Source organism: Melanostigma gelatinosum (assembly GCF_949748355.1).
Source record: "Melanostigma gelatinosum genome assembly, chromosome: 22".
Taxonomy (NCBI): domain Eukaryota; kingdom Metazoa; phylum Chordata; class Actinopteri; order Perciformes; family Zoarcidae; genus Melanostigma; species Melanostigma gelatinosum.
Window position 1 is genome coordinate 6,808,026 of NC_136655.1, and position 15,099 is coordinate 6,823,124.

The 15,099-nt window shown below is 43.7% G+C and overlaps 3 protein-coding genes across 5 annotated transcripts; 1 reads left to right on the top strand and 2 right to left on the bottom strand.

Moving 5' to 3' along the window:
* Positions 1-463: 463 nt before the first annotated feature.
* Positions 464-4,150, top strand: mest (mesoderm specific transcript). Of its 3 annotated transcripts, XM_079294256.1 has the most exons (13): positions 472-501; positions 681-735; positions 1,058-1,247; positions 1,449-1,528; positions 1,623-1,700; positions 1,815-1,951; positions 2,061-2,119; positions 2,194-2,234; positions 2,352-2,422; positions 2,519-2,620; positions 2,731-2,807; positions 3,378-3,441; positions 3,534-4,150. In XM_079294256.1, the coding sequence occupies exons 3-13, from the start codon at positions 1,094-1,096 to the stop codon at positions 3,649-3,651; spliced, it is 981 nt and encodes a 326-aa protein (XP_079150382.1). In that variant the 5' UTR covers positions 472-501; positions 681-735; positions 1,058-1,093; the 3' UTR covers positions 3,652-4,150. The 3 variants fall into 3 exon arrangements, with proteins under 3 accessions (XP_079150381.1, XP_079150382.1, XP_079150383.1); XM_079294255.1 differs by having other exon boundaries at positions 464-735; XM_079294257.1 differs by lacking the exons at positions 472-501; positions 681-735 and adding an exon at positions 763-917.
* Positions 4,151-4,179: 29 nt separating this feature from the next.
* Positions 4,180-11,344, bottom strand: copg2 (COPI coat complex subunit gamma 2). The gene is made up of 24 exons (XM_079294192.1): positions 11,234-11,344; positions 10,721-10,773; positions 10,553-10,633; positions 10,395-10,466; positions 10,173-10,252; positions 9,847-9,922; positions 9,632-9,724; positions 9,443-9,529; positions 9,135-9,292; positions 8,908-9,041; positions 8,725-8,792; positions 8,426-8,614; positions 8,091-8,186; positions 7,394-7,637; positions 7,130-7,205; positions 6,894-6,997; positions 6,600-6,725; positions 6,427-6,495; positions 6,106-6,287; positions 5,784-5,913; positions 5,447-5,544; positions 5,159-5,297; positions 4,789-4,887; positions 4,180-4,586 (listed from the first exon to the last, which is right to left on the bottom strand). Exons 1-24 carry the CDS (start codon positions 11,268-11,270, stop codon positions 4,456-4,458), a joined length of 2,622 nt encoding a protein of 873 aa, XP_079150318.1. The 5' UTR covers positions 11,271-11,344; the 3' UTR covers positions 4,180-4,455.
* Positions 11,345-13,436: 2,092 nt separating this feature from the next.
* Positions 13,437-14,447, bottom strand: ucn3l (urocortin 3, like; the record flags this gene model as incomplete). The annotated part of the gene is made up of 2 exons (XM_079294087.1): positions 14,329-14,447; positions 13,437-13,890 (listed from the first exon to the last, which is right to left on the bottom strand). Exon 2 carries the CDS (start codon positions 13,878-13,880, stop codon positions 13,437-13,439), a length of 444 nt encoding a protein of 147 aa, XP_079150213.1. The 5' UTR covers positions 13,881-13,890; positions 14,329-14,447.
* Between the last annotated feature and the right edge of the window lie 652 nt (positions 14,448-15,099).

Below are 15,099 nucleotides of genomic sequence, written 5' to 3' on the forward strand. Positions count from 1 at the left end.
CAGTTCATCAGTTGTTTTGGCGTATCTGTAGCGCCTCCCAGTGGAAGGACGCTGAAAAAGCTTAAACTAACTATTACTAAAAGTCATAGTATCGTATGTCAGAAGAACGTCCAAAAAAGTCCTCGTAACGTTATATGTCGAAAAAAGTCATAATATGTTGAAAAAGGAAATTGTATAGTATGTTGAAAAAAGTCATGATGAAGTCATACAGGCATGCATTTGCATTTGGATAACAATAAAAGCAGTTATAGAATTACAACAATTAATAGATTATCAAAATCTTGCCATTACATTTTCTGACGATCTATTAATTCATTGATCGATTTATAATTTCAGCTCTAGATAAAACGTGCAATAGATTAATAACATTACATGTAATGTCACATCCACACCAGCAGAGGGCAGTGGACTCCGCTTGCAGCTCTTTTAACAAAGATTGTGTATTGTTGGGGTGAGTCGCTCAGTCTTGGCTTCTTGACGGGTGGTAAAAACCTCAACAAGGTACGTACGCTGCTGGGACGTCTCAGTCTGACAATTATAACTCAATGTCTTTATCGCTGGTCGATTTTGATAAACGCGTGCGGAACCCGGAAGTTGCAACAGAGTGAGACGTCCGTGCTCTTCTTCCTCCTTGTCGCAAACTGTCGTTCCTTTCCGCTCTGCATGTGTTCCTTCTGCAGCAATGGACTCTAAACACTGGGCGAAGGTCTGCTAACCACAAATCGCGACATTTCTGTAAGTGCTGCAGTCTTCTACAGTGTGAGCCTCATAAAACAAACATAGCCTGCAGTAGAACCAGTTTAATGGAGGATTAAAGCTGTTTGGCTCTCGTAAATTGGACGTTATTAGATATTCCCTTTAAATCGCTCAGTTTTTAGCTAAACGTCATGCATCGTTGAATCCCTAATCGAGTGTCGGTGAGAAGCTCACACAGATGCACATTAAATTATTATGCTATATTAATGTATTACCGTCAACACCGCAGGTTTGGAGGCAGCATCCCTCCTGATTACGCCTCCACTGACGATACTTTTGTCTTTTGTTGTTGCTCGCGAAGAGGCAGGAATGAGACTCCATCACCCCTGAGCTCAAGATGAGAGAGTGGTGGGTTCACGTGGGTTTGATCTGCATCCCGCTGGTGGCCGTCTACCTTCACATCCCTCCCCCTCAACTGTCACCCTCCCTGCAGAAGTGGCACAGTGCCGGGGAGGTGTTTCACTTCAGAGGCAGGGAGATCTTCTACAGAGGTAAGAGGAGGGATTTGAAGTTAATTGCTTAAATCACATCCATGGGTTGTCATGGGTCTTGTAATGGTAGTCAGCTGAGACTAGGGCTGACAATAGTACGACAACACAGTCAAACGGGGAGTGCAACAACATGGCAGAAGTACAGTACAGTGGCGTCCTCATATGCCACACATGTGCGCTCCTCTTTTCTCCTCAAACCAGATTCCTTTGGTGCTTTGGGAAGCTCTGATGTCATCATTCTGCTCCATGGCTTCCCTACGTCCAGCTTCGACTGGAACAAGGTACCCACTGCACACGCTCAGTACACAGCTGAGCGCCATGAGAAAAACAAAAGACGTCTTATGTGACTGGGTTATTTTTCTTTTTTCTATACAGATCTGGGAGCCACTCATTCAGCGCTTCCATCGAGTCATCGCGCTGGACTTCCTGGGTTTTGGCTTCAGTGACAAGCCAGTGAGTTCATTTTGTGCCCGTTTTAAATGCCTTTGTTTTGTAGATAAACACGGTTTCTTATACTTCCTGCGTGACGCTCTGTTACTCCTCTTAACACATGTTTTCCCATCCCAGCGACCCCACAGCTACTCCATCTTCGAGCAGGCCAGTGTGGTGGAGGCCCTGGTGGCTCACTTGGGTCTGAGCAACCAGCGAGTCAATCTGGTGTCCCATGACTATGGAGACACTGTGGCCCTGGAGTTGCTCTACAGGTATGTGTGTGTGTGCCACTACATCCATGCAAATGTCAAAAACAGAGTATAAATGATGAATTGCTTAGCACTCCTCCTGTCTGCTGTTTTTTCTTTTTCTCCCAAACAGAAGTGACCAAAACCGCACAGGTCACCTGATCTTCAACAGCCTGTGTCTTTCCAATGGAGGTACAGTGCCGCTTATTGTCTTCGGGTCATGTTGTAGGTAGCAGGTCAGTGCTGACTCTTTTTATTTCCAACAGGATTATTCCCAGAAACAAATTACCCACGTTTGCTGCAGACGGTGAGTCACCTTTTGTTTTCTTCATCCTGCCAATTTGTTATGTTTTTAAAAAGTCAAATTTGGTTTGATTTGGCTGTCAAAGTTCTCACTGAGACCTTTTTGTTTTGCCTCCAAAAGCTTCTGAAGGACTCTAGTATTCTGGCTCTATTTCTGACGCGTCTCACCAACTATAAGATCTTCCAAAAAGGGTAAGAGAACCAGAGTGTTCTTTCAAAGTGGGAGATTTAAATATATGTTTGTACCAGTATGTAAGTGCATAAACGTGTTGTTTTGTTGTCTGGTAGGATCGGAGACGTGTTCGGTCCGTACACGCAGCCCACAGACGCTGAGTTCTGGGACATGTGGACAGGTTTACGCTACAACGATGGCAACTTAGTGTTAGACAGGTGTGTGTGTGTGTGTGTGTGTGTGCGTTTGCTTTGCATTCAAATGGCCTTCATTATCTTTGTTGCTCTTCATCTTTGTTCACTCGTTTTGTCTTCTTTGCCTCTCTCAGTATTCTGCAGTACATCAACCAGAGATCAAAACACAGAGAGCGATGGGTGGGCACCCTCACTTCCACCATCGTCCCACGTGAGTTCAGTGTCATCGTGGCATGTTTGTTGATAAATCAGAGGGTGGAAGCTCTTTCGTGTCGGCCAAACACTCCCTGAAGGTGTATTAACCCAGCAGCCTCGGCCATAGAGCCGCTGATTCTAAGCTGCTTAGCCTACAAGGAGAAGCCTCGTCGTCCATCTGTGATCCTGGGCTCAGGGTGTGTGTGTGTGTGTGTGTGTGTGTGTGTGTGTGTGTGTGTGTGTGTGTGTGTGTGTGTGTGTGTGTGTGTGTGTGTGTGTGTGTGTGTGTGTGTGTGTGTGTGTGTGTGTGTGTGTGTGTGTGTGTGTGTGTGTGTGTGTGTGTGTGTGTGTGTGCGTGCTGCTGACACGGACCTCAGGTCAGATGTAGCTAAAAGGCGTTAGCCCGGGTCTCTGAGCCAGTTCTTCTGAATCATTGTCAGTGAGTAAATGAGGGTGGTTAAGAAAACAACGTGTCATCTTGCAGTATATGAGTGTATATCTGCACCAACAACTGATCTGTCCAGACAGAAATATCTGAATATATGTTGTTTAACTTTAGGTCTCATATCCAGAATTTGTCTTTCAGTGCACATGATCTACGGACCCCTGGACCCTGTCAACCCTCATCCTCAGTTCATCCGTCTTTACCAGTGAGTGCCCCTTATTCTTTAGCCCCGTTCAGATTAAACGGAAGTACTCATCTCCTGGCAGATCTTCATTATCTTGTATCTTGTTCCTGCAGGCAGCTGGTCCAGAGGTCGACGATCACCATCTTGGATGAACACATCAGTCACTATCCTCAGCTGGAAGATCCCACCGGCTTCCTCAATGCATATTTCAATTTTATTCACTCTTTCTGAGAGGTCGCCCCGTGTTCGTGAATGAATTCAGACTCTTAACACGCCGTCTGGTACTTCTGCAGCACTCATTCAAAGGGATAAAAGGTCACACGTGACGCCAAGACCTTTCCTAATGATTTTAATTAGGAGTTATGCCGTCACTAAGCTGCGACTTATGCATCAGTTTGAGATTTAATCACCAGTGATGGGCTAATTTATCAGCATCAATTCCTAAATTAATACCATGGAAAACATCCAATGTGAGCTAGAAACATGAATAATTGTACTTATTGCAACTAATCTCATGATGACAGTGTTAATTTATGGATCATCTTTCAGCATGATACTGAAAGTTATCTTGGGTTGTGCGATTATTGGACACATCTGTGGGACATCGATTTGATTCCCTCCATTTTCTGTCCTGCACAGCTGCATTCTGAGTGAATTTGTTCTGAATGATTTTCTGCATTTCTCTCGATGTCAATGAAATGTCAGCTTTTCTTGAAATAAAACTAGTTTTATAAAATAAAGTGTCTGAGTAAAACTTGGTGTATTTTGACAGTCAGAATTTATTGAAGATTTGACAGAAAAATATTCTTACTGAAAAGAAAACACGAGGACCAGCAGAAAGTATAAAGACAGAGTGAAGAAACACTTTCTAGAAGTAATAAAACATTGATGTTTTTCAGGTTGGATGGTGTCAGCATAATAAACACAATATCATTATATATTTTACTTTTAGAGCGATGTGATGTCTCAGAGAGTTTGTCGTGCAGAGATGAAACGTCCTGTGGTTCGTTGACAGGAAACGGCACCGCAGGGGTTTTAGCCCACCGAGGCCAGGATGACGTCAACGACCGTCTCTTCACTACTGCGTACCGTCACCTGCATGGTGACGCCGTCAGCCAGCGCCAGGCGAGCACGAACCAACACGTCGTGACCTCCCCGGAACACACCTGAGAAGAGAGGGAGGGAGAGCTGTCAGAAGCCAATCAAATCACACCTGGCATTTAAATTTAGGTAAGACTTTTTTGACATGCTATACTATGACAACATTTGGAATCCACTAAAATCAAAATTCTATCTTCTTGTCGTTACGGCATTTGATGTCTAAAACTATCTTTAAGTTGCATGAGAGACAAAATAACAAACACCCACCAGCGAGGAAGAGGACGTGCGAGTTCTTGTTTTCGGGGACTTTGTCAGAGCGCTCGCATGGCTGCATTCCCAGGAAGCTGATGATGTTACCCACCGCCTCTGTACAAAAAGGAAACAGACGAGTCACGTAACACACTGGGTCTCAGTTACTGCAGAGAGCCTCAATCACAACGCTTAACATGTTTTGTAGATGTTTGCAAAAATGAAGAACCGGTAATGACCGCATGAGTCCACAGTGTGAACTATTAGTGAGTGCTGAAAATTACATTCAACGAAAACAAACTTGCATTTATTTGACGACAGACTTTTATAAGTTGACCTTTGACTTTCTAATGTGCATTCATTATTTCAGCCTCAATTTCTGACTTACCGTCTAAAGTTCGTACAGACGCCAGAGCAAAAGTCTCTTCTTTCTCAAATTCGTCTCCTACTTCTTCCCACGCTGCGCCAAAGTTCGGTTTCAAAACCTTCTGGATGTGGTCTGCAACCGTCACCTCGAGATCCTCCAGCTAACGAAGAGGAGGACAAGAAACACAAGAAAGATGGAAGGATGAGGAGAGCAGCTTTAAAAAGAAACAATTTACATTGATGACAATTTAAAAAAACAACACTCATTGTCCTTGTGTTGAACGTTTGTGCGTGTGCTTTGATTACGTACCACATATTCGTCATCATAACCGTCATCGTCAGGCTCTCCTGTGTTGGGGTCGCAGTCTTTGACCAAGTACTTCATCGTACAACTAAACGTGCAAGACACTGGGGACAGAGAAGATACATCTCAACACAATTTTCCTAAATCCTCTTATATTCAATCGATAATATTTCGGTGTTGATTTCAATTTGCTACTAAAACTGTTATTTTAGGAACTTGTACAAGTCATGAAAACCACATGGTGCAGCATTTCAAAAGGCTGGTGAATGACTGCTGAACCTACTTGTGATGTAAATGTTATGAACTATCAGTTTCTTTGACAATAACGTCCCAGTGTTCCTACCAGCGGTGGGGTCGTCCTCAGGCAGGCGGACCAGAGTGTAGCAGGAACCCGGCTGACTGTAGGGGAGGCTGGTAGCTGGGATGTAGTCCATCACCTCGTAGGACTCCGATGGCTCCATCTGCACTACGACCTGAAACAAACCACACCATACATTCATTTCAATTGTGTTCCCGATGTGTTGACTGTTTTGTTTTTCGCAGCAAAAACTGATAAATAGTCCAAATAAAGAAATTACAGAATATCAGAAAAATATCTAAATGGATCTTCAGATAAAATCCAAGTTAATGAAACAAGAATGACCGTGAAACATCGCAGCCGGTACCTTCTGCAGGAGCTGGTCATTCAGGGTGTTTGTGCAGTCGAACTGGAACACCATGTGCGTGGCGAAGGTGTGTTTGACGCAGCGCACCACGTATTCCGTCTCGGCCTCCGTCAACTGCACCTGCTCAGAGGACTTGAAGAGCGGCCCGAGACCCTGGAAGTCTGGGATGGCTGCCAGTTGTTCTGTAAATGGAGGAAAAAGCAGAGAGCGGTTAAAACAAAGAGAGGACAGACGAGTAATTATATTCAATTACATCAGGCCGGAGTATGAAGGTGAGCATCAGTGTCCATCTGAGGACGGACAGACATTTCACAATCTTACCTTGATAGATGTCCTGGCGCGATGGGGTCAACTTATCTGGCAGTTTGCTGGTGGCAACAGGGGTGTTATCTGGGAAGAAGAAAAAAACATTAACAATCAGATTTTTGACAGTAATAGTTTCTCAGCGGAGTATAAAACCATGGGCAGATTGGTTAATAGCGATGTAGTTGTACCTGTTTTGTGTTCTGAGATAGGAGTTGTGGCCAGAGGGACACTCTTCATGTCGAAAGGTTTCTCTGAGGGCTCCAAAGTGTACTGGTGGAGGGACTTCTCCAGTCCGGGGATAGAAACAGACAGACCTGAGAGCAAAACACACAACAGCGGAGACGTTAACTTCACCATTTCTGACATCACCTGCAGAGTGTTTGCCCTGCGAGCTGCTCTCTTAGTACGCATGGTGTGCACATTTTGACCAGCAGCCACTATGAACCGCATTTAGCCCCGTGTGTGTGTGTGTGTGTGTTTACCGTTGAAGATATAAGCAGCATTCAGAGCCTTCTGCTTCTGCTGTAGCACGTTCATGTAGAAAGTAGCTCTGTCGCGCACTTCATCATCACTGTCCATCATGCACCTATAAGAACAGACACGCGTGTGAAAGTCAGACTATATCTTCATTCGAAAACAAATGTATGTTTTTGTTTAATACTAAGATGAAATGTAGGAGTACACAGTCACGTAAGAGCAAGTGAAAGGAAACGAGTACCTCTGCATGAGAACAAGGACGCTCGGCAGCAGATCATCGTTCTGAGCTCCAAATTTAGCCAAAGCGCTGACTGCGGCTGGGGGGGGGGGGGGGGGGGGGGGGGGGAGAAGAAACAAATGTTTCAACATGTTGTAAAATGCCATGAAAATAATGTGAATATTAATAACCAAGATGTCACAAATGTGCTGCCAAAGTAAGAGAGGATCTGACAAAAAAGCTCGGTGGCACATGTTGAGGCTCACACAGTGTCCTGCTCCGTCTCACCTGCGCGAACAGCCTCGCTCTCCAGCACCACTCGGTTGAAGATGAAGCGGATGTACTTGGAGGGCTGCGGGGTGCGCGGGCCCTCTTTGCCCAGTAGGTGCAGGATCTTCGTGGCCAGCACCGTGTGCTCGCAGTCCTCGATGAACTCGCACAGGTGGGCCAAGCCCGTCTCTTTGCTCTCTGGGTTCTCCTCAATGATGCTGATGATGCAGTCCACGATGGCCCGCTTGTAATCGAAACCACCCTGCAGGCAGAGGAGACGTGTTCACTGTGAGTCTTAAACACAACTGCAACATTCAAAGTCGGCTTTGACTGACTAATAGTACACAGGCTACATACTGTATATGCTTGACCCACACATAAGCGGTGGACTGACCCCTTCAAATCCACACACAGTAGTATGGTGGAATGAATCATCCACCTATTTGTATTTTCAGATTTCAGTCTTATTTATCTTTTGCTAAACACTCATTTTGTTGGATTATAAACTCTGTGAGAACTAATGTCAGCACTTATAAACCAAATTTAAGTGATTGAAATGCTAAATATTTTGTAAAACATATAGAAAAGCAGGAAAGCTCCCAAAAGGCCACCTGTGATTCCAGCATTTCTCTTGATGGATAAGGGTATCATCACTGATAAAGAAGCTCTCGAGTCCAAAGTGTTAAGGTCGGCGGTCTGTTAATGATCAACTTACATCATCTCGGAGCATGTTGGACAAGAAGTTCATCATGACGCTGTGCTTCCTGGGATACTTCTGGCACAGAGCGCTGATGGCCTGCACCACCACCACCTGGAATAAACAAGCATCAGCGACAGAGTCAGGACACAGAAAAAATTATAATAACGGGATTAAAAAGGGAGACGAAGCAGGGAATCTCATATTGGAAATTCATATTTTGGGGTCACAGAATCTGACATGCTGGGTGATTTAAAAAACAACAACCTTTCAACAAGCATTGCGTTACAAAGCCAACACAACATCCAGACACAGGACGAAACTTTTAAGTTCTGCCTGGTTCAGTGACTCACCTTGAACTCGTCAGAGATCTCGGAGACAAACGAGGAGATCTGTTTCATGAGTCGGTCCACGCTGCTCTCGCTGCCGGTCTTCAGCAGAGTGGTGATGGCCAGTGTGGCGATGCTGCGGTTGGAGTCGGTGATCAGGTTTTCCAGGTCCAAGTTGCACGCAGTCACGGCTGATGGATGCTTCATGGCCACCTGGTGGACACAAAGGAGAATGTCAGAGTAGCTCATTCAGTGTAACGGTCGGGTTTAATCGTACAGTGAAAAAAAGCCATGTGAAGGAGGGATGGAGAGTGACGCTGTACCTTGTTGAGGGTCCTCACTGCAGCGTATCTCAAGGCTGCTTTGGGAGAGCTGCAGAAGAGCTGCAGCACTGCAGGAAGACAAATACATTCACATTGAGACTCGCCAACACGTCATTCTATTCTCGGGCCAACTAGACAGTTAGACATGAAAAAGAAGAGTGGAGGAGTGAGTCAACTACTGACCAGACACGGCAGGGGCCAGCTCCCGAGCAGTACAGTTGGGCATATGGACAATGGCAGAGGCAGCCTCATACACCACCATCTCGTTCTTGTTCCTCAGGCAGCTCTCAATGAAGTCGAACAAGGGGCTGTCGTGACTGAAAACATGGGAGACAGAATACACCGCTGTAAAAAAATGCCCAGATGTCCTCGTGTGTTTTTTCTGCTTGAGCACCAGAAGGTCTACTCACCCTCCCTCCGTCTCGTCCAGCAGTTTGCTGGCGATCCTGATGAGCATGCAGTAGGCAAAGGGAGACTTGAGACCAGACTTGGTGAACTTGTTGAGCATCTTGGTGACAGCAAGACGGTCGTTCTTCCTGAGGTGATACAACAGGCCCAGGGCATGGTACTGGAATACGGGACACACACAGGAAACGGCATTGAAATTGAAGTCCATAAAGTTTTAACAGACATATTTTTTTCCCCTCTACACAATCATAATAGACAACTTCATAATACCATGAATTCACATGTCCTTATGCAAGTCTGTATTACCCACCTGGACCATGATGTTGTCACTGGAAGCAGCCTCTTGGGCTTCATTCACCCAACGCTTCACCACATCGTAGCTCATCTTCACCATGTGCTGAACACGCACGAAGACAAAAGTTCACCCACCAAACATATGATATGACATACAAATACTTTTAGATGAGCAAGTCAAATATGAAACGGTGACATGTTTTACCAGTGAGGAGACCAGGGCTGAGCTGGAGACACTGGGCACCTTGTCAACAATAGCCTGTTTCATGTATCTCTCAATGGCCTGCAGCATCGTTGTCTGTGGAAAAGAAGAGGACAACAAACAAATAATATTAATGAAATACTATACTCAGGATATTTTCTTTCTTGCATGAGGTGACACGGTGAAGGAGGAGAAGGGGAGACAATAAGGGCACTCACATCTGTAATCCTGCAGAGGGCTCTGATAGCAGGTCCTCTGTAAACATCTTCCTTCCCTGTCATGTCTTTGGTCAAGCTGTTAAATACCACACAAGGAGTTGAAGACTTGTTAAAGACAGTGTGTCTTAAAAGAAAATGGAACACATTAAAACAGTTACAAAAACACATTTACAAAGAGTTATTCGCCTCTACAGTCAAATTCCATAATATAATCTAAATGTTTGGATCATAGCAGCTGCAGTACAACAACAAATAAGCTTCCTGGGAGAAATAGCAGTATTTGCATACAGGTGACACTCAAAAATATTTAACGTCAAGGTACAAACCTGCTAGTGACAATAATAACATCCTCAGAGATGTTGGCCATCTCTTTAATGGTCAGGTAACACATCCTTCTCAGGGTTTGCTGAGTGAAACAGAAAGAGTATAAGCGTACTGTAGTTGTATTTGATTCCTACAGACTGATATGCAACTTGAGCTAAAATGTAATCAAAAAAAACAAACATGAAGTATCTAACCCATTAACTAATGAATGAATAATAACTTACATCATTGGACTGAAAGAGCCTGGTCATCGCAAAGAAGGCCTCCGTGGCCTCTGTGGTCCCAAAATGCTCTCCCTTAATAAAGAAAGACGTGCGAGTGAGCAGACACAAACACATGGCCTTAAAAAGCTACTCCACATTTTTGTCAAACAACGTCCTACCTGGTTGAGGAGGTAGATGATCTTGGTGAGAATGTGGAGGCATCGTCTTGGGTTGATAGGGGTCTCATTGAAGATACGCGCCTGTGAATGAGAAGGGACACAATAATGTCATGTCAGTGGTTAGGATGTCGTTTCTTCAGCTGGCAACAGATCAAGTGCAGACTTTACCTCCTGCAACACGGCACTCTTCTCCAGATGCTGGAAAGGGTTCGACCCACTTCCTAAATGTCGAAACAACAGAGTCAGACGTTCAGTTAACGCTAAACCCTTTGAAAGCCAACACACGGAAACGACTTCCATCTACATTTTGAGCTCCAGTTCGGAGAGGACACTTCTTATATCGAGCAAAAAAAACATCACAACATCCAGTTGACACTGCCTAGCTTGCAATGCTAACGCTAAGCTTTGCTGAAGTGAGGCGTTAGCATAATCGTGACATTAAACACAACCGGTTACACATTCACTGCAAATCGCGTAACATTTGACCTGCATAACGGGTTGAATAAATATAAATTAGCCTACAAGCCTCGATTAACGAGCAGGTATTAAAGTAACTTTAGCTAGTCAGCTAACAGGCTATCCGCGTTAGCTTCCAAAGCGTCCAATATCTCGTCAGTACAGACACTATTTCCATTTTTCAAAAGCTGTCATTTAAAAAAAATAATAGCTCTCCAATCTTACCAGACTCCTCGTCCTTCTTGTCAAACTTTTTAATCATTATGTCGGTATGAAGCTGACCGATGAGGGCAACGGATGCTCTCAGCCTTGATCATAAGAGAAGCTACTTCCACGTAGCCAAAATGAAAACTGACTTCCGGCTAATGCGTCCACGTCAACGGAACTACGTCATTCCGCAATTCCGCGCCACAGCCAGCAGGGGTCACTGCTGACAAGAAACCAAGAAACATAATACAGTACAACACGTTATTGGTCAAGTCCTTCATTACTGTTGGTAACAATTATAAAAACGTTATTATATCCAGTCATTCAAAATGAATCAAAAGGCCGATATATTGCAGTTTTTGGGGTATCCAATATCTAAAATGAAGCAAGTGAAAAGCATACAAACATTGAATGTATCAGGAAAGAATTTATCAGGATTTAGAAAAGGGGACTTACGGTTTTCTTTCTCACTGAATGCCCTCTCTCTGTGCATTGCATATGTGTGCATTGTGTTGCATCTAAGTACCAACCAGGTGGAGAGCACATATTGGACAAAGCATGTCAGCTTCATTGATTTAAAAAAACACCAAAAAAACCACTACTGCTATTCTGCAATACAGTTGGCTTTGTTCATTTGGTTTGTCATCATGGGGCCAAAACTAATTAGCAAGTCCTCTAAAAGCCACAGTGAAGCCTTCGGACCCCTGATTGTTTGGGGTCCCAGAGCTGTTGCCCACTTTGCCTGGTTGGTGAGCCAGAGGAGGACATTATTGACATGCACAGGTATTAAGAAGACACAACATACATTAAAATGTATTCACCAGATCAGCAGATGCACACCTGCAGAGCTGACACACAACCTGGTGTGTTGTTAGGTCAAATGGCCACAAGATGTCGACATAGTAGTGTGTCTTGTCTCAGACATGACCACATGTTTAGACGCAGCAATAAACAAACTTGTCATCCATTGACAGTTGATATTTGAGATTTCTAAGTCTTGTATGATATTTTAATCATCATAAACAAAATAAATATACATATATATGATAGGCTTATATTTGCCAATAAAACTGGACATGCTGATGTGTCATTCAGGCTCTAATATTAGCCTTAATGATAGTAGAGGAATTATATATATAGGAATATTGTATGAATACCATGGTTCAAAATACTGTATGTAAAAAAGGGCAAATGTGGTTAGTTACATCTGCTTTATTTGCGGAAAAATAATCTTTTATTTTGAGTACAAAAATAACAGACATCTGATGAACACATATATTCTCATGCACTTGCATTTTTACTGTATTTTAGGATCTTGCAGTTGGTTTGTAGAGTATTTGAGTCAGTATTCAGTATGGTGTTTCTGCCACTGTCGATGTTTCAAACAAGAATCTCGAACCATGTGACCCTCTGAACAACTGTGCAGCTTTGCTCTTCTAGTTTAGTCCGACATTTCAAATGTGACAACACAAATCGAAGGGCTTTGTCTTTACTTAAAGCAGTCCTGCTGCTTTGCAGCTCGTGCTCATCTCGACAGCGAAAATGTAAAAGTCCATGAGCCTTAAAATCTTCTTTTCAGATTTGAAAGGAATCTGCCAAAGGGTGAGACAATTAATGTAATTAATGTTAATGCAAATCATTTTCTTGACGGAAATGTCCATAATCTTGATACAAGTAAAATAACTCCGTATTGCTCTTAACCTTATTTCTTGAGTTACTTTGTTGCTACAACATTTCTGATAGTGATGAGAAATACATGTATTATTCCCACCACAAACGTCGTTTTAACCAAAACTATAGACTATAAATAAAACTTTAAAAGTTAAGAGTAAAGAACTTTGTAAATGTTATAGTTTTACTACATGTCTGCAGCCAAATATTGTATCATTTATTTGTTGAATGCTGAGTTGTCCGAAAACATAAACCAAAAATTCATCATTCAACTTTTAGTAACAGCTCACAGTCCGAAAAGGAGGTTTCTGGTGTTTTGGGGAAAAAATAATAATAGAAGACTTTTGAAGCACCTTTAAGAGAGCAACTCAAATCTGCAAACATGCTTCTTTGACCTGTAATGTGTGAGTGGAAATAAAATAATCTTCCCCTGGAGAAACAAATGAATACCAACAGCCTAATGTAAAAGTCAATACGAAGTAATTCATTACATTTGAGTATCGAGGAGGCCAACACTGGTCATGGCGGTTACATAAGTTGTCCAACATGGTCACTTTCTCCGTCCAATATGAGCCAGCATGCGCGCGTTCTCCGCCGCCTTGGCTCGCAAGTTTTTTGCCTTAGCGACATCAAAGAGGACGTTCATGATGTTGGTCGGGACGTCAAGGGACAGGGTCAGTCTGCTCCTCCGGTGCCCTTTGCTGTTGTCGCGGAGCATCTGCCCTCTAAGCTTCGTCCGGCTCACGAAGCGGTAGTTTGCGGGACTTGAAGTCCTTTTTTCCCGACTGGATTCGGTAGAAGAAGTGGAGGAGGAGGAGAGATACTCCGCGGACTGCAGGAGGGACCCCCAGCCGTCCACGTCGTTGCGGACACCGACTGCCGTCCGGTCGTCGCACACGAAGTCGTCGCGGGTTTGGTAGAGGCGCAGGCACAGACTGGAGGTCGGCGTGCACAGGATCAAGAGCAGCAGCAGGGTCTTCAGGGACGATAGCATGCTGTGCCCTCTGGGACCAACACATGAAGAGGGACAGGGAACAAAAAGGTTGATTTTATGCCATCTTATTTCTATCTTTAACATCTTTATTATAACGTGTATTAATCTAAAAGTAAGTAACAGAAACGGGGTGAGAATAAAGGGATTCTAAAAATAGGGTGTAATCAGTCTTAACACTGCTCTCACAATAACTAAATATAGAAACTTACATTGAAATTGAGCGAAATGGTCTCCATAACACTTTTATATCTCCCTTCTCTCATTAAAAATAGGGTTTTAGGGAAAATAGGGTACGATTTTGTTTCAAGATCGATAGTTAAGCAAGTTCAGCTTGTGTCTTCAGAAAAGTGTTTAAGCCTTTGCACAAGAACATTTCATGTCTATTTTGGACCACAGGGCAAAGGTTTAAAGGCACAAACATGTAAGTAATAATTTTCGTAAAACTTACCACTCGCGTCCTAGAACAAAGAATACAGTAAGAAGGATCACCCAACACGTATCCCTGCAAAGAAAAAACAATCAGGCAGAAATCCTCTGAAGCTAAAATGTGATAAGAAATCCTGATGAACTGATAACGTGTGCGGAGGTCAGCAGCGCGCACTGTCTGACCAGCAGCGTGTCTCGCTCGTCCATTCCCACTGCATTCATTAGGAGCCATCAAACTGCACCCTACGCCAGCAAAACGTCATCCCGATGACATTTCGGTTTGCTCTGAAGTAGCCCATTGGTTGTGATGCAGTGATGTATGGTAAATAAAAAATGAATAAAAAAAAGTTTGTAAATATGACTTCCCGTCGGTGAGCAGACATCACCACCACTTTGTTTTGTTTTTCATGGAGTCTGAGACTTTTTGTGTCTGTTTTACCCTTCACACGATGAAGCATGGAAACCTCATATTCACACTTTGCTGGCCAATTAAAGACATTTTTAGAAAAAAGACACGGTCTGTAAGATTGCATTGCTCAGGACGACAGGCAGCTTCCAATAAAACCAAGGAGAGTTCCACAATTCCGAACCATATACTGGACGACGTCAATGTTACGTCACCCATTGGTTTGTGGACTGACGTTTTGAAGCCTGAAGTTCGACGATTTCGCCGTCGCCATCCTGAATTACGGCCGTCGCCATGTTTTTTGCAACCACTGAACGGAGGTTAACATGTTTAAAATGCAGAGGAGGGACGTAGAGATACCGTATACCGCTCAACAATGGACAGCGC